Source organism: Equus caballus, chromosome 6 (genome assembly GCF_041296265.1).
Source record: "Equus caballus isolate H_3958 breed thoroughbred chromosome 6, TB-T2T, whole genome shotgun sequence".
NCBI classification, from domain to species: Eukaryota; Metazoa; Chordata; class Mammalia; order Perissodactyla; family Equidae; genus Equus; species Equus caballus.
In genome coordinates this window covers 97,822,961-97,845,924 of record NC_091689.1, presented here as the reverse complement: position 1 = coordinate 97,845,924, position 22,964 = coordinate 97,822,961, and the positions used below count along the sequence as shown (strand labels likewise).

The 22,964-nt window shown below is 45.5% G+C and overlaps 1 protein-coding gene across 4 annotated transcripts in view; it reads right to left on the bottom strand.

Annotated features, from left to right (window-relative positions):
• MYRFL (myelin regulatory factor like) overlaps positions 1-22,964 on the bottom strand; it is a 118,834-nt gene that overhangs the window by 65,791 nt on the left and 30,079 nt on the right. For 2 of the 4 annotated variants that reach the window (XM_070271928.1, XM_070271927.1), the window contains 4 exons: positions 8,844-8,911; positions 8,492-8,765; positions 7,617-7,708; positions 1,742-1,892 (listed from right to left, as the gene is read on the bottom strand). In XM_070271928.1, coding sequence (XP_070128029.1) covers positions 1,742-1,892; positions 7,617-7,708; positions 8,492-8,765; positions 8,844-8,911 — 585 coding nt within the window. Of the gene's footprint in view, positions 1-1,741; positions 1,893-7,616; positions 7,709-8,181; positions 8,298-8,491; positions 8,766-8,843; positions 11,280-22,964 lie in introns of those variants that run through there. The other 2 variants (XM_070271926.1, XM_070271929.1) reach the window with 2 other exon arrangements.

The window sequence follows — 22,964 nt, the reverse complement described above, 5'->3', positions numbered from 1 at the left end:
GAATTTCAGGACAGCTGGAAGCAGAAACTGAATCAGTCAACAATTACACTGGTGGAGTTTGTTCTGAATCTTAAATGCCAATCTCTGGTTATGGAAATTTGTTTACCTACGAAAAGCAATTCTGTTTAACATCAAAAGTTAATTATGAAGTCAACTAAACTGTTTTTTTTAAAGCTCTTGTTAACACAGTTTTAAATATCATTCAGAAAAAAAAGATTTGATAAATTTTCAATCCCATAACTTTACTGCTTTTAGGTAACGTAGGGAAACTATTTTTGTAACAAATTAGACATAATAATCTAAGAAGAGACAAGTGATTTTCTATCTCAATATGAATAGTGAAATCAAGGCAGCTTGAATTCTAATCCAGGTGAATACTGCCGCCTACTTTGCTTAAGAAAAGTGAATGATTGCTAAGCATTCAAAAATAAATCTGCCTCTACACCTTTAAGTTGACACCATCCTGTTCTCTTTTTCTTCCAGATCAGTGGAGCAGAGATTGGCTGTTCAAATAAACTTTAAAAAAAATAACCTACTCAAGTAGGAAGAGAACAGTTACTTTGGGAACTCGGTCGACTCAGACACAGAGGCTGCGAAGCATTAAAGGCTTCAGTTAAAATATTGTGCGTGTGTGACGTGTTGAACCCTTGGTACCTATGTTAAGATGGAACACGGAACACTCCCCAAAGATAATCAAATGAGGTCTCAGAGTGAAAACCGTGACATGTGGACCCATCCTTTCTTTTTCTGATTGCACACAGTGGCAAAGACACAAAGTTGTGACATTTCAAGGATACAATGAGCAGTTTGCTTCCTTCTGCTTCCTGTTAAACGCACCAACTCCCAAAGTCTGTTTAACTCCTTGGATTTTGTTTTAAGGAAAAGATGTCTTCCTTCTAGTTCATCCAACATAAAAGTCCTAGTGATAAGTTTTGCTCTAAAAGAAGCTATATTTGAATTGGGAAAGTACCAGAAAGGCCCTCAAGTTTGTAGCCCAACATTTCTCATTTAATATTATATTTATTACTTGAAAATCCTATTCTTTAACCATTAGCATTTTTTTAGTATTTCAAGAAGGCATCTATAATCAATGAAAATTCTAGAACACTTAAGGAGATAAATTACATCCTAATGAAGAAAGAGAAAGTTCAGAGGATGTTCAAGAGCAGTAATGCACAAATCCAGCTCCAGCTCCTGCAACTACAACGTGCTAAGAACGGGATGGAACTTTTCCGGTTTAAGGGTATTTTGCACGGCCTGATTTCAGTCTGCCAATGCAAAGCCACCATCGACCACGGCTGCTACGGGTATGTTGACAACGGACCCAACAACACTCGGTGCAGCACGGATGGTGGGGGAGGGGGCGTCACTAGCTAACAATTCAGTGTGGCCTAAAAAAAATAAATCTATAGGATTTAAAATTAACTGCAGGATTAAATGTCAGCGATTTGGGAAATCTCCAAATTCCGGCTTTTGGTTTAAACTGGGCATGTGATCTCAGAAAGATGCCCTCTCCCTCCACCATTTAGTGGGCAGATTGTAAGTTAGAATTACAGATCTGATTCCTGAAACCCTTCATTAGTTAGAATGCAAAACATAAGGAGTAAGACATACTCCTCGCTGACCCACCCCACTTGGTCAGGGTGGCGTCAAAGCCCCAATACCTGGGTTTAGTCTTGAGAGTTAGCGAAGCCTTCCTCCTCTCGCCCCCGCCCACCACAAGGTTCCTAAGGCCACTCACAGTTTCTCGTAACGACTGTTTAATAAACTATGCCAAGGAACACTTCGGTACGGCTGCCACTTCAGAGCAGGAGCGCACTGGTCCTCGGGCATCACCTTCTGCCCCTCATTGTCACCGTCTTGAGCTTTGCTGCTGTAACTCCTACTTGTCACTGCAAAGAATAAGTGTATTAGATCCTTCCTCCAAAGTTGTTTCTCCTAGACTCACAGACAGCTGCAGGGAGCAAAGAACAGGCCTTGTCAGAGGCAGAGTGACCGTGGGGAAGGTGACAGGTGTTGGGAGGCGGGAGGTATGTGGCTGGCCCTGTTTCCTCATCTGTAGCAAGGGCAGTTTAGGGCAGTGTGGGCCCTTGTTGGACACTCTGCCTCAGCATCTATCCACCCTGCTTCCTCACTTCCAGGCTGGGTGGTTCCAGCGATGTCCACTCCCATCTGGAGGAGGGCAGGAGCCCGGGCTTGACCCATCAAAGTACGGCATTCACTACTCGCATCAATAATCACACCAGGTGGACACATGGCCTAATCCAGTCCAAGCAGAGCAGACCCCAGCGCTTCAGGGAACGCGGGTTCAAAGACGCTGACTCTCCTCCATGAGGGCTGAACCTGCGAGATCCATGCCCTAGAGCTGCTGGCACCATTTAGGGTCATGCGGGAAAAGCGGTCTGGAAAGGAAGCCAGCACGGCAGAAGGCAGAGTTGAGAAAGGAGGGCGCCCAGTGCTGGTGGCGTGCTTTGAGTTCTGGGATCCAATCCTAAACCCTTGGGTTACAGAAGCCAACAAACCCCCTGGTTTGTTTTTTCATTTTGTTTGTTTTTGGCTTATGGCAGTTTGAGGTTTTGGGGTTTGTCCTTTGTTTCTTTGTTTTTGTTAATTGCAACCAATCCAGTCTAGTTTGTCACAGGTCTCTGTGGCACCAGGATTCTGAGGTCCAACTTTCTGAACTTAGATGAGTTACTCACTCGCTTAGCGTCTTACTTCCCTCATTTGCAGAACAGAAATGAGAACAGGGGTCCTGGCCATCTTGCAACATTAACCAGCAGAGAGAATACCGCAACGCGAGTCGGGGCACTGTCAGAAGCTCACGCCAAGAGAAAGCAGCAGAAAGCATCTTCTCCGAATGTAGTATTGACTACAAGAAATTGCTACTTTCGTATGTCAAAAATGGCCAAATAACAGCAGTTTCACATGTGCAAACTACTATTTTTGCATAATCCTTGCAAGTTGTTTGTCTTAATTTGAGACAAACTGTACCATCAACCGCAGGCGATTTTTATGTAAATTCCGGTCCGTCTGCTGTCTCCTTTTCTTTTAGCTCTGCACCCCCTCACTCACGCCTGCCACCAGGAGGGCAGGGGAGTAGCGGCGTGCATGAGACCCGAAGGCCGTGGGCAGCAATGTGACAGAATATACAAAACACCCACCCTCACTCCTGCACGTGCACTCAGCCCTCACGGGAACACAGGGGCCACTGGGTTTTCTTTCCCTCATCTCACTTCCTCCCTTCACACGTTTACTGAGGACTTCCTAAAACAAATAAATAACAGAGCTCCTGCAGGTCGCTTGTGATGTCAAATGTCACAGAAAATGTTTTTCTTGGGCTGTCACTATTACATGGCCCCTATGCAAAACATCTATTTTTCAGTTTTTGTCAACAACCATTTTGGAAAGATTTCTCAAAATCCTGAAAAACTTTTCCCAGTTAAGAATACAGGAGGTCAGCAATGCAAGGAGCACTTCACACCCTCACTGCTCCAAAAGTTACCCGGCCTAAAAACTTTTCAAGAAGACAAAAACCCTTCCATGGTTCTCCTGCTTACACCAAATTCAGAGAACGGAAGACGCCCCTTCAGCCTTCGCTGCCTCTCTCCACAATGGGGAGGGGAAGGAAGTGCAAGAGCTTGGAGTGTGGAACCAGATGGACTTGGGTTTGCATCACAGCCTTATCCTTAATGGCGACACAATCTTAGGAAAAGGGTTGAAGGTCTCTGGGCTTCAGTTTCTCCATCTGCAGAATGGGAGTAACCATATGCTGCCCCCCAGGACTGTGAGTACTTAGCACAGGGTCTGCCACCCGGAACAGTTTAAACAATGGTGTCTTTATTAGTGTTGGTGGCACTGTCATTATCACATGTGTTTGTTTCAGCTCAGGTGACTCAGTTATTCCTAAGAAGTCTGGCAAACACTTGTGTTCTTGGCTTCCATGGTAACTGTATCTGATGTAAAATAACTAATGCACGGCCACCAGCTCACCCGGGCCCTTTCCTATTTGAGCGTGGTGGCAGCAAGGTCAAGGTGCCAGGAGAGCCAGTCAAAGGCCAGCTCCACTCCTCTAGGTGCTGGTAGGGAGGGTGGGCAGGGGGCATTGTCCTCAAGGATAAGGCTTTTTCTGCCCTTTCCATCACAGCAGCAAGGGTGTCAGGCAGCCACTCCAACAGCATTGACATAGTCGTGGCTTCCCTGGGAGCTGGCCATGAGCTGGTGGACCAGGGATGGGAATCTGGGATGACAAGCCCACACTGAGATCCCAGGCACAAGCCTGTAGGAGGACATGTCATCATTAATACTACCACTGCTGTCTAGTTCTCCTGTGTGCTCTCTGCACCAAGCACTATCTCAGACACTTGATGTGGTTTCTCATCAACTCATTAACTCATCGTCAAGGTAAGGATCCTGTTTTTCAATGAACTTTCTTTACTGCAGTGTAATGCACATGAAGAGTAGTATATAGATCATTAGCACACAGTCTGATGCTTTCTTATAAGATGAATTATCCTGGGCAACTATCACCAGCTCAAAGAACAGGACACTGCCAGCACTCCAGTGGACAGCTCCTGCCCAGGAAGAATCCCTGCTCTGAACTCTAACACCACACAGGAGTCTGGAGAAATGGAGCAATACAATATGTACTCTGTGTGTTGGCTTCTTTTGCCCAATAGTATGTTTATGAGGTTCGCTCATTATTGTTGCACGTGGCGCCATTTGTCCACTTTCACTGCTGCACAGTCTCCATTGCATGAATACGCCACAGTTGATCCTGCCCTCGACGGCCACTTGGGTTACTTTCAGTTGGTGGTCATTGTAAGTAATGCTACTACAGACAACTCTGTGCGTGTCTCAGTGGGCCTGTGCACACGTTTCTGTTAGCTATATTCCTAGGAGGGGAATCACTGGGTCATAGGAGGTGTTTTAGTAGATGCAGCCAAACAGATTTATATAAATTGCCTATGAGGTAAGGATTCTTAATCTCATTCAACAAATGCGGAAACTGGCATTCCAAGACTGGAAATGGCCTGCCCAGCGTCGCAGCCGCCAAGTGAGAGACAGAACTCAAACCTTCCTCTTCCTTTCACGCTACACTGAGGGTTTCTCCAGAAAAGGTAACAGGAGAGAGAAGCAGACGTGTCAAGGCAGCAGATCACCCGGTCCCAATCTTTTGGAGAAAATCATAGACTCTTTTTCAATATTTTCTTACACATTACCGTTAAAAAATCTTGGAAATGGGTAAAGTAGAAATTAGGATTCTCATTTGATAATCAAGAAAAGTCAGGCTTGAAAAGTCCCCAACTGCTGGTGAGATGAGAAGATACTGTTTCTGACTGTACAGCGTGACTTCAGCCCCTGTGCCTCCCCCTGGGGGCCAAAGGTCACAACTCTGGGGCTGAAAAACTCTGGTGTTTGAGGTTCAAACCACAAGGCCAAGAACCCTCTCGTATTTGGAGTCTGACCATGTGGGTCCAGAACCAGCGAGCAGGAGGCGTCCATCAGCTGCTTTCTCTCTAAGTAAGATTTTACAGCTGCCCACAGCAACCCAGCAAGTCCACACTGTGAGCCCACGAGTGGGGGTCTTGGAACGCTTGGCCAGAGTGGACCGCTTGGGACAGGTCACCAGAAAGGCCTTCCTGATGGATTTAGAGCATCTTCTCCCACCAGGGATCCTGCACAAGCTCCTCCTTCCTCTGGGCATGTCATTCCCCGACCTTTGTGAAACCCTGTGGCCGCTGTAACATCACGTATGAATCTCCGCTAGAAAACTTCCGCTGAGAATATGAACTCTAAGGAAAACACGGCATTTGGATTAACTAAGTTTTTGCCCTTTTTTGCCCTGGGAATCTGCTTGTTTTCACTCTGGAACAGTTGTCTGGAGCCAGTTACCATCCGTCGGTCAGCTCTCGGCGCCCTCGGAATGGGATTTAAGAGGGATTCTAGGTTTCCTGTCAGTTGGGACACCTTGCCACTCCTCCCTGGCTGTTCTCTGGACGTGGGGGAACCAGTGCCCCCTCCAGCGACAGGGCAGAACCACCCCAGAGGAGCTGAACTCTGGAGCAGCCCGAGAGTCTGATGAGGAACACCTGGGAGCTCTGGGCGGCCTGCCCGGGACGCTTGGCGCGCCGGCGCATCCGTGCGAGAGTGGCCAGGCAGCTCCCTCCTCTGGCTGGGAGTCTACTCAGCCTTTTGTGTCTGAGAATCGTAAAGAAGCTGCAGGCTGGGTGCAAGGATCCCTGAAGACATTGGAATAACCTCGCAAGGAAGGTGGATGGAGAGCTCGATGTCATCTGGAAAGGGGCTTCAATTAGCATTTTGTGTTTCTAGGGTTGAATAAGATAAATCAAGCAACTGCTGGCCACGGGGGTCCATGCAAAAGGAAAGCAGGCCCTGAGAGTTCCAGTTTCTACCAGGGCCGGACGCCCAGTGCAGTTCTGCCAAGCTCTCCCAGGGATGGTGGTGTGTGGGGCGTGGCTGAGAGGGTGAAGTCATTGTCCACTGAAGGACCCACAGACCCTGCTGGAGCTGAGGCCACATGTCCTTGAAGGGAGCAGCAGTCCCCAGGGGCACAGAGGACCAGTTCTTACCATGCAGCTGCGAAAAGCAAAGACTGCAACTCAAGCAGAAGAGAGAGACACATGCATCTCCTTCCGGGGCAGCATAAGCTTCTGGAGTCTGGGGACAACAGTGGGAGGGAGTCCAAAGGAAATCTTGGACTTCTTGCCAAGCTGATGCATGAGAATAAAAGACTTGGTCCCTGAATTTGGGGTGCTGTTCACACTGCCTACGTTGGATCACGGACAGTGGCTATAGATTCAGCATGGAGCATCATCCTTTTTCCCTAAAAAGTGCCATAGCATTTACTCTGAAAATTCTAAAGTTCAAGACCTCAGACTCAAAAGACCTAATTTGTTCTCAACTGGATCAAGTCTCTAAGCTGGAAATGTGATGTGTCACATGTTATATAAGACAAAGAGCAAGATAGCATCAGATGATCGTGCTACTAGACTTCTAAACGATTTTACAACATTTCAAAGATCTACTGGGAACCTGCTATCTGAAGTGAGTACCAGGGCAGCCCAGCTTTCTCCCCGCCTGCTCCACTGGAGAAATCCTCCCAAGTCTTGCTTCTGGGAGAACCTTCCCGAGCCAGCAGCATCAGCACCACCTGAGAGCTTGTGAGGAATGCAGACTCTCAGACCCCCCTCAGGCTTACTGAATCAGAATCTGCATTTTCCCAAGATCCCCAGGTGTGCACATTACGATTAAGAAGGAACTAAGCAGTGAGCACAGCAGCAGGCTCCCGGAGGTGCTGCCACGTTACACAGCCTCCCCAACCCGGGGCCGGGGTCCTCTGAGATACGTTGCCCCTGGAACTGGAAGGACCGGTGATTCGTCTCCACCAGAGGGAGAGGGTGGCATCTCTTCTGGGAGCTCCAGTACAACCCCACCCCAGGCTGCATGAAACATCACGTCAAGAGGGAAGAAAGAAACTCCCAGAGCCTGTCGCTGCCCTTCTAGCAGACAGAAAATACTTTTATAGGACGGCTCCAAGGCTGGTAAAAGACCCTGATTTCATGGCCAGGGCAGCAACAGGCCCCGGGTTGGCTCACGTGGTCTGGAGAGCTGGGCCCACACCCGGCCGTCCCTGGGGTCCTCCAGCACCTGCGGGCACTTTCTCTTCTTGGCTGGTGGCAAGGAGGCTCTGAAAGCAAGAAACCAAAGTGAAAGTGAGGGCTCTCTTTCTCTCCATGTTACATTAAATCTAATTTAATTCTCTGCTCTCTGCCTCCCTCAGACTAATTCTAGTTAAAGTTCCTTGGGTCCCTTCTAGTCTGCAGTACCAGGTCCATGCATGGAGCAGATGGAACAGGTCCCTATTCCCAGAGCCCAACTGGTCTGAAACTTCGTTCTCCTCTACCCCGCGGATCTGAGATTCAGCTGCTTGGAAAATAACACAACCGCGTTTTCAAAGGCAGAGGACTCACTGGGACAGAGGAGATACAGACTCAAAACACATGCATACATTTCACACCTGCACATTTTTTCCTGTGGAATTTCACCACAAGTTTTGATGGTCTTTACTCTTTCTGCCACCCTCTAGATCCAGACAGAGGGATGAAAGACAAGAGAGGAAGGAAAAGAGAAGAAAAGAATGCTAGTTAAAGCTTAACTGACATATCTTCCTGAGAGCTCATCCACAAATTCCTTGTGCGGTCTAGCTGAGGCTGCCAATGCAAAGAGCGCTTCCCCATCGCCCAGCATCTCCCTATATGTTCCTGACATTTCAGCTTTCCACTGAACAAGGACCTTGGGTTTAGCCGGTTTTTAATTAAAAGATGGTCTAAAGCCAAGAGCAGGGGCCTTGGCAAGTCTGATCTACGTCTCAACACTGCCATCTCCTGGAGAGGACTCCAGTCTTCACTCTCCACTGGCCCCGAGGGGTGGCTGCTCGGAGATCCTCATAACTAAGGAACTGGCCCTTTACCTGGGGCTGTAGCTCAGAGGCTGCTGACGGTAAGAACAACTCATCCCCAGATGGGAGGGCACGGACTGGTCCAGGGGGGTCGGGAGGTGACTGGCGTCTGGGTAACAGGTGTGGAAGCTGCTGTGGATGCGGCCGGGGTCGCTCATTTCAGACGAGCCCTGGGGCAGGTGTGCGGGCAGCATCCCGGGTGCAGCTTCGGAGTGGTGAAGAGACGCTGGAGTCGCCCCGGCTGCAGGTCTCAGAGTGGGGCCGCACGCACCTGGGGGGACACACACTGAGAGGGGCCTCTCTTTCTCACCCCAGGGTTCAAGAAGAGGAGCAGCGTAACGTGAAGAAGGCAGATGCCACTCACCTCTGACCTGAGGAGGAGAGCAGGAGTCTGAGGCGGAGTAGGGTGGGGAGTCTGGGAGCTGGCGTGGCCTGAGGATTAGAGACGTGTGTTGCTTTTTTGTCGTAACCTGTTCCATCATTACATTTAGAGAGACGGCTGTGCACATGTTCGCTGCAGCACAGAGCTGCACGGAAGCCTCAGGTCCCCACGTGGGCTCAGGGAATCCCAAAGCTCCAGGAAGGAGCCCAGGAGTTTTACAAAAGATTTTTAAATGCTTGGGGAAAAAAATCATAATGTTTTTCCATTTTATATATTAAGGTGCAAGCAAAATTTCATCTTTAAAAAAAATGAGTACCACAACTAAAAAAGTGTGAAAGTGTCTCTTCCAAAAAACCTTCAAGTTCCTTACGGCGCAGAAACTGTGAGATACTAAGTCACACGTAAACACCACACCCTGCACTTTATTCTCTCGATGGACAGGAAGCTGTCATGTTTTTCTTGGTTGATTAAGATTTTAATCTTATACAATGATGAAAAAAGTCTGTTTTTATTATTTACTAGAAAAGATATGTTTTCTCTCAAATTGGTCCATTATAATTTATTCATTTCTTATTACTAAGGGAAGAGAGAACACACATTTACCTTCCTCCAAAAATCCCACTCAAAGGAAAGTAAAGAATAAAGAGGCATAAACACAAAAGGACACAGAGCATGTGAGCAGAGACCACAACAGACCATATTTCAAAAACACATGGTAGACAGAAATAGGATTGAGCAAAATGAACTAGCAAAATGGAAAAAACAAAAACAGGACTTCTTGGGGATGGCAGAGGGGACGTAGGAGCCAACAAGAGGTTATCCAATTCAAATACACTCCAGAAAAGTCCAGGGCCTTGGCGTCACCAGGAGCCTCTGAATCCAGGGGTAAGGCGGGGCTAAAAACAAAAGAATTGGCTGAAAGTGTGATTAAGGAACAGCTGGACCCTCAGATTGGCTTCCCGACCTGTACCGCCAGGCAGCTCCCTCATGGCGCAGCAGAAGCTGGAGGGGCTCCCTCTCTGGGGAGACAGAACCAGGCGGCCTGTGGAGCTGCTGGGCTGAAAACGGAGGGTTAATTAAAAGTCTAAACACTGAACTTTGAGACTCCTCAACTCAGCTTTGCAGGCATCCAAGCAGAAAGTGGAAGACTGTTCCTTAGAAAAATTGAAGGTCCTCGGGGGGAAATGATAATTTGATGTCACCTAAGGAAATGGCCAGTCCCTGCTTGGCCACTCTATAATGAAACTCATCCTTTGAGAAATTACGGCTTGTCACAGGACTTCCCAAGGGACAAACATGAAGGGTCAGACGTTTTCAGAAGGCCTTTGGCATGGAAGACAGAGAACAAACACCGAGATACGTAAGGAATCACAAAGGAACTCCTTTGCTTCCAACATGACTGCTGAGCTCCTGCCAGACCAGACCCTCCCACAGATAAAAACTATGAAGCTGGAAAAGTAAAAATAAATATATACCCAAGGACACTGGAAAGTGGGCAAAAGCAAGAAGATTCTGGGGGACCCTGAAACTCGGACGAGGTAATGGCATGAGGTGAGTAATCTGTTGACAGCTTTCAGCCTTAGGGCTGGGTGAAGTCGGAACCGCAGAACAGCCAAAACCCCAAGAGAAGCCCGATGTTTCTGGCCTGAGGAACCACAGAACAGAGTCTGGGGTAAACACAGCCGCTGAAAGCAAAAAGGGAATCTTGGGAGAGAGAGATCCAGAGAAGGGAAACCCCAGGTTCTGTGTATAAACTCCAGCCTAGGGTCTGGCCGACTCCTGAGCCATCGATGTCGGGGGCTGACTGCACAGCTCAACCAAAGGCAAGGGACTGAACTGAAACGTGAGCTGCCTCCCAAGAGACAGAAGTCACAATTTGAGTCTAAGCAAAGTAGCTGCCCAATAAAACAAAAATATATACACTCTTCAGAGGAATATAAAAGAATCCCGACATTCACAGTGTCCAGGGTACAGTTCAGAATTACTCCACAAACAAGGAACCAGGAAAACATGGCCTCGCCTCCGGAGAGAGAACAATCAATGGACATGAACCCAGAGACGATCCAGATGTTCATCAGCAGACGAGGACTTTAAAGCAGCTATTACAACTAAGCTTAATGGAGCAGAGAAAAACGTGTTTGCAAAGAACCAAAAAATACAAAATCTCAGCAAAGAAACAGAAACCATAAAAAAGAACTAAATGGAAATTCTAGAGATGAAAAACATTCTATCAATAAAAAAGATCACTGGGTGGTATAACAGCAGAACTTGAACATAGATCCATAGATACCATCCAACCTAAAGAACAGAGTGGAAAATTTTAATTAAAAAAGAGAGAGAGAGGGGCTGGCCCCGTGGCCGAGCGGTTGGGTTCGCGCGCTCTGCTGCAGGCGGCCCAGTGTTTCGTTGGTTCGAATCCTGGGCGCGGACACGACACTGCTCATCAAGCCACGCTGGGGCAGCGTCCCACATGCCACAACTAGAAGGACCCACAACAAAGAATATACAACTATGTACCAGGGGGCTTTGGGGAGAAAAAGGAAAAAATAAAATCTTTAAAAAAAAGAAAAAAAAAAGAGAGAGAGAGAAAGAGATTCATGAACCTGTGGAAAGGATGGAGCAGAAAAATAGTTAAAAATGTAATGGCCAAAAATTTCCCAAATTTGGTAAAAAACATAACTTTAAAAGTTCAAGAAGCTCAGCAAATCCCAAGCAATATAGATATAGAGAAAACCACACCTAAGTCATTAGAGTCAAATCACTGCAAACCAAAAATAAACAGAAACTCTCCACAGTAGTCAGAGAGAAGCAAAATATTACTTGTAGTGTAACAGTGATTCAAATGAGCACTGACTTCTCGTCAAAATTTCCACAGGCAAGAGACAGCACAGCAATATCTTTAAAGTGCTAGAGAAAAACAAAACTGACAATCCAGAATTTTATATCCAAGGAGAATATCCTTCAAGAATGAAAGCAAAATAAGGACATTTTCAAATAAAAAAAATTAAGTGAATCTGTGAACAGACATGCATAAGAAAATGTGTTAAAAACATCATTCAGGCTAAAGGGAAATGATACCAGATGGGAACTTGAAACTTTAGGAAGAAATGAAGAGAATAAAAAATGGTACCTATCTGAACACAAATCGCTTCTTCTCTGAATTTCTTTATACACAGGACTGTTTAAAGCAAAAATATTGACATTGTCTTGTAGAGTATATAACATATAACACATGTAGGTGTAATATGACAACTATAGCTTAGAGGATGGGAGTGGGGGATAGATGGAATCATACAGTTGAAGATTTCTATATTTTATGCTAAGCGGTACAATATTAATTCATTAACTATGAGTTGATTGTAAAAAGTTAAATAATGCAAAGAAGTATAGCTGAAGTCAACAGATAAAATGGAATTCTAAACTTATTCGAATATTACAAAATAAACCAGAAAAAGAGTTACAGGGGAATAAGAAATAGAAGAGACAAAAAGAAGACAAATAATACAATGGCAGAATTAAATACAACGTCAATAATTACTTTAAATGTAAGTGGACTAAACACTCCAGTTAAAAGGCAGAGATTGTAAGAATAGATTTTTAAAAAGCAAAACCCAATCGTATGTTGTCTGCAAGAAGCACTTCAGGGGCCGGCCCTGTGGCTGAGTGGTTAAGTTCACATGTTCTGCTTCGGTGGCCCGGGGTTCGCTGGTTTGGATCCTGGGCGCGGACACGGCACCGCTCATCAGGCCACATTGAGGCGGCGTCCCACGTGCCACAACTAGAAGGACCTGTGGCTAAGATATACAACTATGTATGGGAGGGATTTGGGGAGATAAAGCAGAAAAAAAAAACACTTTAAATATAAAGGCTCAGATAAGTTGAAAGTTAACACAGGGAAGAAAATGTGTAAGAGAGGCAGAGTGATTTCACAAATAATAACTAAAATAGACTTCAAAATAAAGAGCATTACTAAAAGTAAAGAGGCTTGTTCCGTAATAATAAAAGTTCTTTCATTAAGAAGGCAAGCAATCCTGATTGTTTACATATTTAACAATAGAAGTCCAAAATACATGAAGCAAAAATTGACAGAATCGAAAGGAGAAATAAATAACCGCACATTCATAGTTGGAGATTTTAACATCCCTTCTCATCAATCAATAGAGCAAAATAGAATAAATCAATAGAAAAAAGAAGTCAGTGATGGCATAGATCATAGAGGAATGTCTTTAAGAAGAAAAGGCACTAAGGTGCTTTAACACTGAGGGAAACTCTGCAGTTCCCTTCAGAGAATCTGAGGGAAGAATTAGTGATGAGGAAACTCGAAGCCAAGAAAATCACGAAAGCAAGGTCATGATTCAAGACAAACAATAATTTCAAGAAAGAAAATATAATCATAGTAAATTATTATGTGAACTCATAGTGATGATAATGTAAGCCCTGGATACTGACCTCACCAAAAATTTCTGCACAACTTTATGGTATTGGGAGGCTGGGGGTAGCCCATGTGGTATAAGAAAGTCAAATCCTCGCAGAAGATGGTATTAAGTTCTTAAAGTGTATAAAGCAAGAACAGTAACACAAAACCTCACTTAGATAGAAGGTGGTAGACACAGCTAAAAGAGCCGAAAGGGACCCGCCTCGGGGAGAGCAGCTCAGGGACGCGGGGGGAGCGGGCAGAGCAAGGCGGGTTTTCGTCGTAAGCCGCGTGTACAGCACCGTTTGACTTCCTAAATTCTGCACATGCACCTCTCCCAGAAACCCACAGATTAAATTTTGTCATTGACTCCGTGATCTCACGATTCCACATTCAAGGTTCTAGGCCATTGTTCAGTTACCTTAACATTAGCAGCACCACCGAGCTCAATAATGTTAATAAAATCTGAAACCACAAGTAAATGATCAATTCCCCCCAAAAGCATGGCCTGGCATGTTACCAACAGCAGCGCACGCTCCATCCGGCAGTCCCCGGCGGAGGACCGAAGGGCCTTGTGCTGAGTGGCAGCACTATGCGTTGGTGGCTTTAAAACGAAGATTTTAAATTTTTAAGTGTTTTCCTTACAGTTTACCCTCCCTTCCAAAACTCACTACAGCTACTCCTTTATTTCACTGCATCCCAGGCTCAACGAATTTTAATATATCAAGAGAAATTTTGCAGTTCTTTTCAGAGAATTTGAGGGAAGAATTAAGGATAGCCACCTTCAAAACTAAGCAAATTGTAAAAAACAAGGGCAGTGATTAACTTCAAGAAAAACACTGCTGTCTGGGACTGTTTCTAAGCTGCGAACTCCTCCGGACTCACGATCGCCACGTCAGGAATCCCACTAGTGAACACTAGACTGTTTTTGGACTTCATGCTCTGAATTTGCCTATTTTGCCAAAAAGATTTCCACAAAATGGATATAGGAAGCGACAGATACCATGGGTCACTCCCTGAGTGGCCATCTCTGTCTCCAGCTTCTCCAGGAGATGGTTGTAAGAATCAAGAGATTCTTAGCTGCTGATAAGAAATAGAATAATTTGCCTTCCAAATCCCTTTCTCCCAGACACACAATCTGTTTTGGTTTTTGGAGGACGAATGGAGAAACGTGGTCTCCTGGAGGCTGAATGCCACCCAAACCAAAGGAGGGTGCAAAACAGACTTTGCCTCCCAGCTGGTTGCGGTTGTGTGTGTCATCCGCACGCTGCCTCCAAAGCAGCCAGCACTTCTTTCGAATTGAAACCCGGCTTGAGCAAGTGTTCCCTGAGTGCTACCACGTGCTCGTGACTCTACTAGGCACGATGCAGGACATGCAGGTGTCGAGATGCGGGCTTCACGTGACACCCGGCTGGGACTCCTCACGGTTCAGCGGTGCGATCCCTGTTTTCTCCAGGGACTCCCCAGGGCCTTCACACACACTGCCTCCCCTAAAGCTCGACTGCACGGTGAGCTCAGCTCAGCACCGTGCCTGGTCCAGAGTTGCTGCTTAATAAATAGGACCTACCGCTTTTTTAGCCTACACATGGCCATAAACATGCTGTATATGTAATAAGCTCCTATATCAAGAGAGGGCTTTCCTGACCCTAAATCTAAAATGGTAGGCTCCCCGACCTCACTTGCTTCCCCTCACCTTACACCTGTGTCTCTGCGTCTTACTAAATGACTTTATACCAGACACCACTGTCCTCTTCCCACTAGGGTGGTGTGACAGCAGTAGAGCGGCAGGAGTGAAGGGATGGGAGCAGCTCACCCCAGGAGCAGGCCGTGAGGAAACCCACCCCCAAAGAGAATTTAAAACAATACTCAAACCTACAACAGACAGTCACCATGCACCACCAACTCAGAGAAAGATGCCGGGGTCCCCACAGGGCAGCCGCTTCCCACCCGAGTGCCCTCGGTAAACCGTCAGCAGGGGTTTCATCTGTTTTGTTCACTGCTGTATCCATCACCTAACTGTAAAAATGATTGTTACTGAAAGTATTTCCTCCAGTCTTCCGGGTGTCAGATTTATCCTCCCTCATGGACATTTAGAGTGTGTCTTCATACTGTGTGCGTGTGTGTGTGTGTGTGTGTGTGTGTCCACAGTGCTCAGTGGTGAGCACGAGGCAGGCACTCAGTGAATACTTGATCAGCTTCACGAGGGTCTGCACCCCCCACCCAGATGCTGGGATGGGAAAGGGCCTTGGCAGCCCGAGGAAAGCTTTTCACGACAAGGCAGCGAGAAGCAGGAAAGCACACTGCAGTCCTCCCTCCAGCCCCGTGCCGGCAAACCACAGGCCCGGGCCCTCACGTGTCCTCCTCTGCTGCTGGATGCTGGGGACGGCCGGCCTTCACGGAGGACCCGCTCCGGGCCAGCACCGGCCCCGCCTCTGCGTGGGTCTCGTCTGATCACCACCACCACGTGAAAGGTGCTATCGCTGCCCCTGCTCCTGTCACGGGCAGTGAAACTGAGGCTCGATGAGGTTAAACGACCTACTGGAGATTACTCGTCTGGCAACTGGTCGAGCTGGAGTCGAGTGGTCCACCACCAGTCCATGCTCTAAAGAACACGCGTTTTAAACACAGACTATCCTAACCATGTTAATTACCATAGGTTATCTCACTTTCCACAAGTGTCTAGAATTGAGAGCCGCCGGTCCTGTTTTGGTCCAGGCTTCTGTTCAGCCCTTCTCCTACTGCATCACTTGGAACCCAGAGGTCAAATGGCCGATGGACTCACACGGCCTCTAACAAGCTCTTCTCACAGAACCATGCATGTTCCCTCACTCCCTTCCCCAGCACCACGTGAAGGGCTCATCGGCCCCTCCCACTGGCAGCAGAAGTAAAACACGCAGCTGGTCCTCGACTCCTAACTCGTCCTGCCAGCCACCCTGACAAGCCGAGTCCCAAGGAAAACCCAGAATACCAGATGCTTAAGCTCAACCGTTAGAATGAAATAAAACGAAGCCTGGAGCTGACGTGTCTAAGGGACCTAATGTGTCTCTAAGGCCCCCTCCTGCGAAGTCACCCACTCCAACCGCGGAGAGGCGTCACCTCAGCTCGCTCCCTCTCACCCCACAGGCAGACCGCAGGCCAGCCTGAAGCTTGGGGTCATGCCCCCCACTGACCACACGGACTCTGACCCGACTGTATTACCTGGTGTGGGACTTGGAGATGGGGCAGGAGGCATGTGTGCTAACCCAAAGCAGGGCTTCTCAGACCGTAACACACGTGTGAGTCCCGTGGGACCCTGTTGAAACGCAGGCTCGGGTTCAGCAGTTCTGGGCGAGGCCTGAGATGCTGCGTTTCCAGCTCCCAGGGGCCGGCACTGCTGCCCCCAACCCCTACTGTGAGCAACAGGGAGGCAGGCGACGCTGCAGGCAGTTCTGAAGGAGACACAGCCTGCTTTGAAGAGGCACTGGTCTCTTCTCCAGAGCCTTCCTTCCTCTACACGCACACAAGTGCACCTTCTCCTCCTTGTTCACTACGACCTCCAGGGTCTATCTGTTCCCCAAACATCGAGCCTCCTCCCTGTCAGCAGCTCTCCACACCTGGACATTTCCCAGCCTGTCCAACCACGGTCTCTGGTGCACCTGGAGGTACCAGGCTGGCGAATCGAGGGAATCAGGGAGGACATCAGCCTGCTCCTCCTGGGCAGACAGCTGCCCCGGGCTCTGCACACAAGGACAGAATGGTTAAGGTCAATTTTCAGAAAACCTCATGCTGACGGGACTGCGCCAGCTCAACATAACAGTAGATCCACACAGACAGACAAGAAAATCCAGAGCAGCACATTCAATGCTCCTCCACGGGCACATGACCCCAAAAGTGGTCCACGGCCAAACAAGTTTGAGGAGCACTGCATGCGTTTCCCCTCCCCGGTTGCACATGAGCACAGCAAAGGCTCTGAAAAGCCCTGCAGTTAAGGCATTCACTTTCTTCAAGCCAGTGAGTTACAAGCTTATTTATGGATCAGGAACTTTTCTTTTTCCCACAGCATCTCATGGGGCCAGTTTTCCATAGAGCATTTAGGGCCATCTGTTTTACAGAGCCAATAATTCCATTTTTAAAATATCTTTCAGATCTGAAAATCTGCCTATGAGATTCAAACTGGCTCCCAGGAATTTTGCAGCCTAGTGGTAAAGAGTTGTCACTGACGTTTTTTAAAAGCACAGTTCACAGGCAATGCAGGAGAGCGGAAGTCACCCAGGATTTGTAGTACACACAGCTCTGCCACTTACGGCTGTGAGCCAGGCAAGGAGACCTCCATCCCAGGGCTGGCGTGCGGAGGGCAGCTAACCTGCGAGAGAGCCTGGTGTGTGGAAATACTCAACACTGTGGGTATCTGAATAGGTTTTACAGATGTCGTGATCACTGAACCAGCCCACAGCCTCATGGTCACGGACTGGACCTGCTTCCACTTACTCTCGCAGATCTCTATTGCAGCCCCACTTGACTGCATGCACCTGAGCAGTTTTTATCACGCAATGGCAGGGGATCTGACCATCAGACTTTTCTTTAATGGGCCTGAACTCTGACAATCTTTGCAAATCTTTGCATAGCTCAGACGCATTCTGAGTCACACCTTCTGGCAGATAATTTTAGATAGGTTTAATGTCTTTCCCTGAGGTTCGCATTCCTCTAAAATATTCCCTAAAACATCAATTAATCTAAAAGCTGCATGTAGAAGAAAGGGCACGTGTTCTAGGGCCAGTGCATTTTAACCCCAGCGTTGCCACTTGCCAGTCCATGGAGAGTTACTGCACCTCTTTGCACCTCACCCTCCCCATGCAGAAAGGATGGATAATAGTGTGCCTATGTGGCAGAGCTGGTAAGAGAATGGAACGTGTAAAATCAAATACGGAATTAAATAAGTGAATATGTAAAGTGCCAAGAACAAGGTCTAACACTTGGTAAATGCTCAACAATGTTAACTCCAACCTCTACCTGTTACTAACGCACCATCTCACCCCCAAAGGTATAGGGAATCTGATTGGGCAAACCATGCCAGGACCTCAATAGCAACTGCCTATAAGGAGATGCTCTGGTCCTGCAGGAAGGACCATTATAAATTACCATGGAGACTAGGATCATATGACAGATTTCAGACCTTCCAGATAAGAAGACAACTCTTTGAATAAGACTTCTGTCCACTTTTCCCACAGCAGCTAAAGTTCTTTCTTCAAGTTAGAAGAGTGATCCAGATGATTAAACAACACTGGTGGAATTCGCTGTACCTTCTCTTAAGGAGAAGACACACAGAGGAGAGAGACTGCACAACTTCTGGCAGATTGCTTCCAGGCCAGAGATGGTGAGGACATACATGGCCCACCCTTCTCACAGGAACCAGCCAGCTGCTTGGATGGAGTGAGAGGAACGTGAGGGCAGGACAGGGGCAGTTAGTGTCTGCGTTCAGCCCACGCAGCACCTGGAGCAGAAGAGCCAGCTCAGAGTGTGGGCTCAGACCTCAGGAGCCCACCAGCTCTGTGAGTGTGAGTGTGAGTGTGTGTGTGTGTGTGTGTGTGTTGACCTTGCAAAATGTCAAGCCTCCCTTCTTCCCTTGGTCATTTGGCAAGGATGTTTTTGTTCCACAGACAGACTTCTCCATGACTACTGAGGTTCAGGTCTGGTTTCACTCTGTCTTTTCCAGGGGGGAGGCGGGGGGATCCACAGGAATCTGAAGCGGGCTCAATAACAGAATGGAGAAGACAGAGGAGGGGGTCAGTGAACTTGAAGACAGATCAATAGAAATTATCCTATATGAACAACAGAGAGAAAAAAGCTGAAAAAATGAACTGAGCCTCAGGGACCTGTGTACAATATCTAACATTTGTCTTGTTGGAGTCCTAGAAAGAGAAAAGAAGGACAATGGTACAGAAAAGTACACGTGAAGAAACCATAGCTGAAAACTTCCCAGATGCAATGAAAAACAAATTTACAGATTCAAAGAGATGAGCAAATCCCAAACAATACAATCTCAAAGAAAACCATACCCATATCCAGTTGCATCATAAGAAAACTGCTGAAAACCACAGATAAAGAAAATAGCCTGCAGCTGGAGAAAAATGACATATTACATACAAAGGAACAATGATTCAAATAACTATTTCTTATCAAAAACTGTGAAGATTAGAAGAGAGTAGGTCAAAATATTTTAAGTGCTGGGGAAAAAAAAACCCTTATCAACCAAAAATTCTAAATCCATAATCATCCTTGAAGCCTTGAACATTCCTTTCACAGTAATAGATTAAAAGAAGTAGACAAAGTCAGCAAGGATATAGGAGACCTGATCAATGTCAACCAACTTGACCTAATCAGCACTTCAGGGCATCTCCCCCAGCGAGAGCTGAAAGCACATTCTTCTCAAGTGCTCATGGGACGTTCACCAAGACAGACCGTGTCCTGGATCAGAAAGCAAACATTAACAAATTTAAAAGAATTACAATCACACAAAGTATGTTCCCTGTCCATAATGGAATTAAACCAGAAATCAGCAACAGAAAAATATGGAAAATTCCCCAACATTTGGAAATTAAATAACACAATTCCAGCAACCCATGAGTCAAAGAGGATATCTCAAGGAAAATTAGAAAACATTTTGAGCTGAAAGAAATTAAAATATAGCATATCAAAAACTGAGGGAGGCCACCAAAGCCAGACAGAGAAGGAAATGTACAGCACTGAACGCTTACATTAGAAAAAAAGGGAATGGTCTCAAACCAAGAATTCAAATCAAGCTTCTACCTTAAGAAACCAGAAAAAGAAGAACAAATAAACCCAAATCAAGCAGAAGAAGGAAATAATAAAGAGTAAAAATCAGTGAAATTGAAAACAAAATAGAGAAAAATCAATGAAACCAAAAGTCTCTTATTTGAAAAGATGAATAAAATTGATTAATATCTAATGAGATTGATCAAGAAAAAGAGAAAAGAAACAAATTACAATAATACGAGGAACAGAAGAAGGAATATCATTGCAAACTCCTCAGAGTCTGGAAAAGGCTAATAAGAAATACTACAAACAACTTTATGCCCCTAAATTTGAAATGGACAAATTCCTTGGGAAAAAAGAAAAAGAATAACAACCTACCAAAACTTGCTTAAGCAGAAAGAGATAACATGAATTCCTGGATCTACCAGATAAATTTAACGTGTAGCAAAGATCTTTCAACAAAGCAAGCTACAGGCACAGACCACTTCACTGGTTAATTCTACCACGTATTTAAGGAAGAAATGAATCCAGTGCCACCCAATCTCACCGGGAGCATCTAAGAGGAGAGAACACTTCCCAACTAATTTTAGGAGGCTATAATTTCCCTGATACCAAAGCCAGAAAAATGTCACATAAGAAAAGAAAACTGGAGATCAATATTCTCATAAACACAGATGCAAAAACCTCAACAGGGGCTGGCTGGTGGCACAGCGGTTAAGTGCACACGCTCTGCTTTGGCGGCCCAGGGTTCACCCATTTGGATCCCAGGTGTGGACATGGCACTGCATGACAAGCCACGCTGTGGAAGGTGTCTCACATATAAAGTAGAGGAAGATGGGCATGGATGTTAGCTCAGGACAAGTCTTCCTCAGCAAAAGGAGGAGGATTGGCAGATGTTAGCTCAGGGCTGATCTTCCTCAAAAAAAAAAAACAAAACCTCAACACAAATGAGCAAATTGAATCCAGAAATATATAAAACAAATAATACATCACAGCTAACTGAGGTTTGTCCCAGGAGTACAAGGATACTACAATATTCAAAAATTAAGCAAAGTGGGGGCCAGCCCCATGGTCAAGTGGTTAAGTTTGCACACTCCACCTCAGTGGTCCAGGGTTTCATCAGCTCAGATCCTGCACGTGGACATGGCACCACTCATCGAGTCATGCTGAGGTGGCATCCCACATAGCAGAGCCAGAAGGACCTACAACTAGAATATACACCCAGGTACTGGGGGGCTTTGGGGAGAAGAAGAAGAAGGAAAAAAAAAAGAAGATTGGTAACAGATGTTAGCTTAGGTGCCAATCTTTAAAAAAAAAAAATTAAGCAAAGTAGCTCACCATATTAACAGACAGGGGAAAAAACATATAATCATATTAACAAATACAGAAGTAACATTTGACAGAATTCAACATCCATTCATGAGAACAATTCTCAGCAAACTAGGCGTAGAAGAGACTCTCCTTAAGCTAACAAAAGGCACTGTAAGAAACTTACAGCTAACATCATACTTAATGATTAAAAATCTGAATGATTGCCCTCTAAGACAGAGGACAAGGCCAGGATGTCTGCTCATGACTTCTCTATGCAACATTAAACCCAAAGTCCCACCCAGTTCAATAAGGCAAGAAAGATTATCCGAAGGCATACAGTTTGGAAAGAAGGACACACAACTGTCCCAATTTGCAGACAACATGATTGTCAACATAGAAAATCCCCAGAAATCTCTAAAAAACTAATAAAGGGCTTCACTAAGATCGCGGAACCCAAGCTCAGTATATAAAAATCAGTAATATTTCTATATATTTGTAGTGAATAGTTGGACCCTAAAATTTGGGGAGGAAGTATTATTTACAATAGCTCATAGAAAACTGAAATATTTAGGTATAAATCGAACAAAATATGTGCAGGATTTGTATGCTGAAAACTATAAAACACTGGTGAAAGAAATCAAAGAAGGCCTAAATAAATGGAGAGACACACCACGTTCGTGGATTGGAAGATACACACTACATGATTTTAAGACTTATGAAAAAAATACAATAATCAAGATAGTGTGGTATTGGCAAAATGATAGGCACATAGATCAACGGAACAGAAGAGTCTAGATATAGATCCACACAAATATGGTCAATCGACTTTTTGCAGCAGTGGAAAGGCAATTCAGTGGAGAAAGGTTATTCAACAAATGATTCTGGAATGAGTGGACCTTCATACACAAAGAAATTAATCTCAACCCATATCTCAAACCTTACACAAAAATTAATTCAAAATGGATCATAGACCTAAATGTAAAACTCTAAAATTTTTATAAGAAAATAGGAGAAAATCTTTGGGAATTTAGATTAGGCAATATCTATATTACTTAGATATAAAGTAAAAACAATGTAAGAAAAACATGATAAATTAGACATTAAGAAAATTTAAAACTTTTGCTCTGCGAAAAGGCACTGCTAAGAGAATGAAAACATAAGCTACAAACTGGGAGAAAATATTCACAAATCATGTATCCAACAAAGTTTTTATATCCAGAATATTTCAAGAGCTCTCTAAACACAAAGATAAGAAAATAACCCCAAATTTTTTAAACGGGCAAAAAATTTGAACAGATACTTCACCAAAGAAAATATATGAACAGCAAACAAACACATGAAATGATGCTCAACATGACATGTCATCAGGAAAAGGCAAATTAAAACACAGCGAGATGCCACTGCAAGCCTATTAGAATGGCCAAAACAAAGTGTTTAAAAACTGGTAACACCAAGAAATGGCGACGAAGAGAAAGAATTGGATGTCTCACACATTGTTAGTGGTAGTGCAAAATGATACAGCCACTCTCGAAAATCTGGCAATTTTATAAAGTTAAGTTTACACATACAACATGACCCAGCAGTCTTTATTCTAAGATTTCCCTAGAGAAATTAAAACTCTTCAA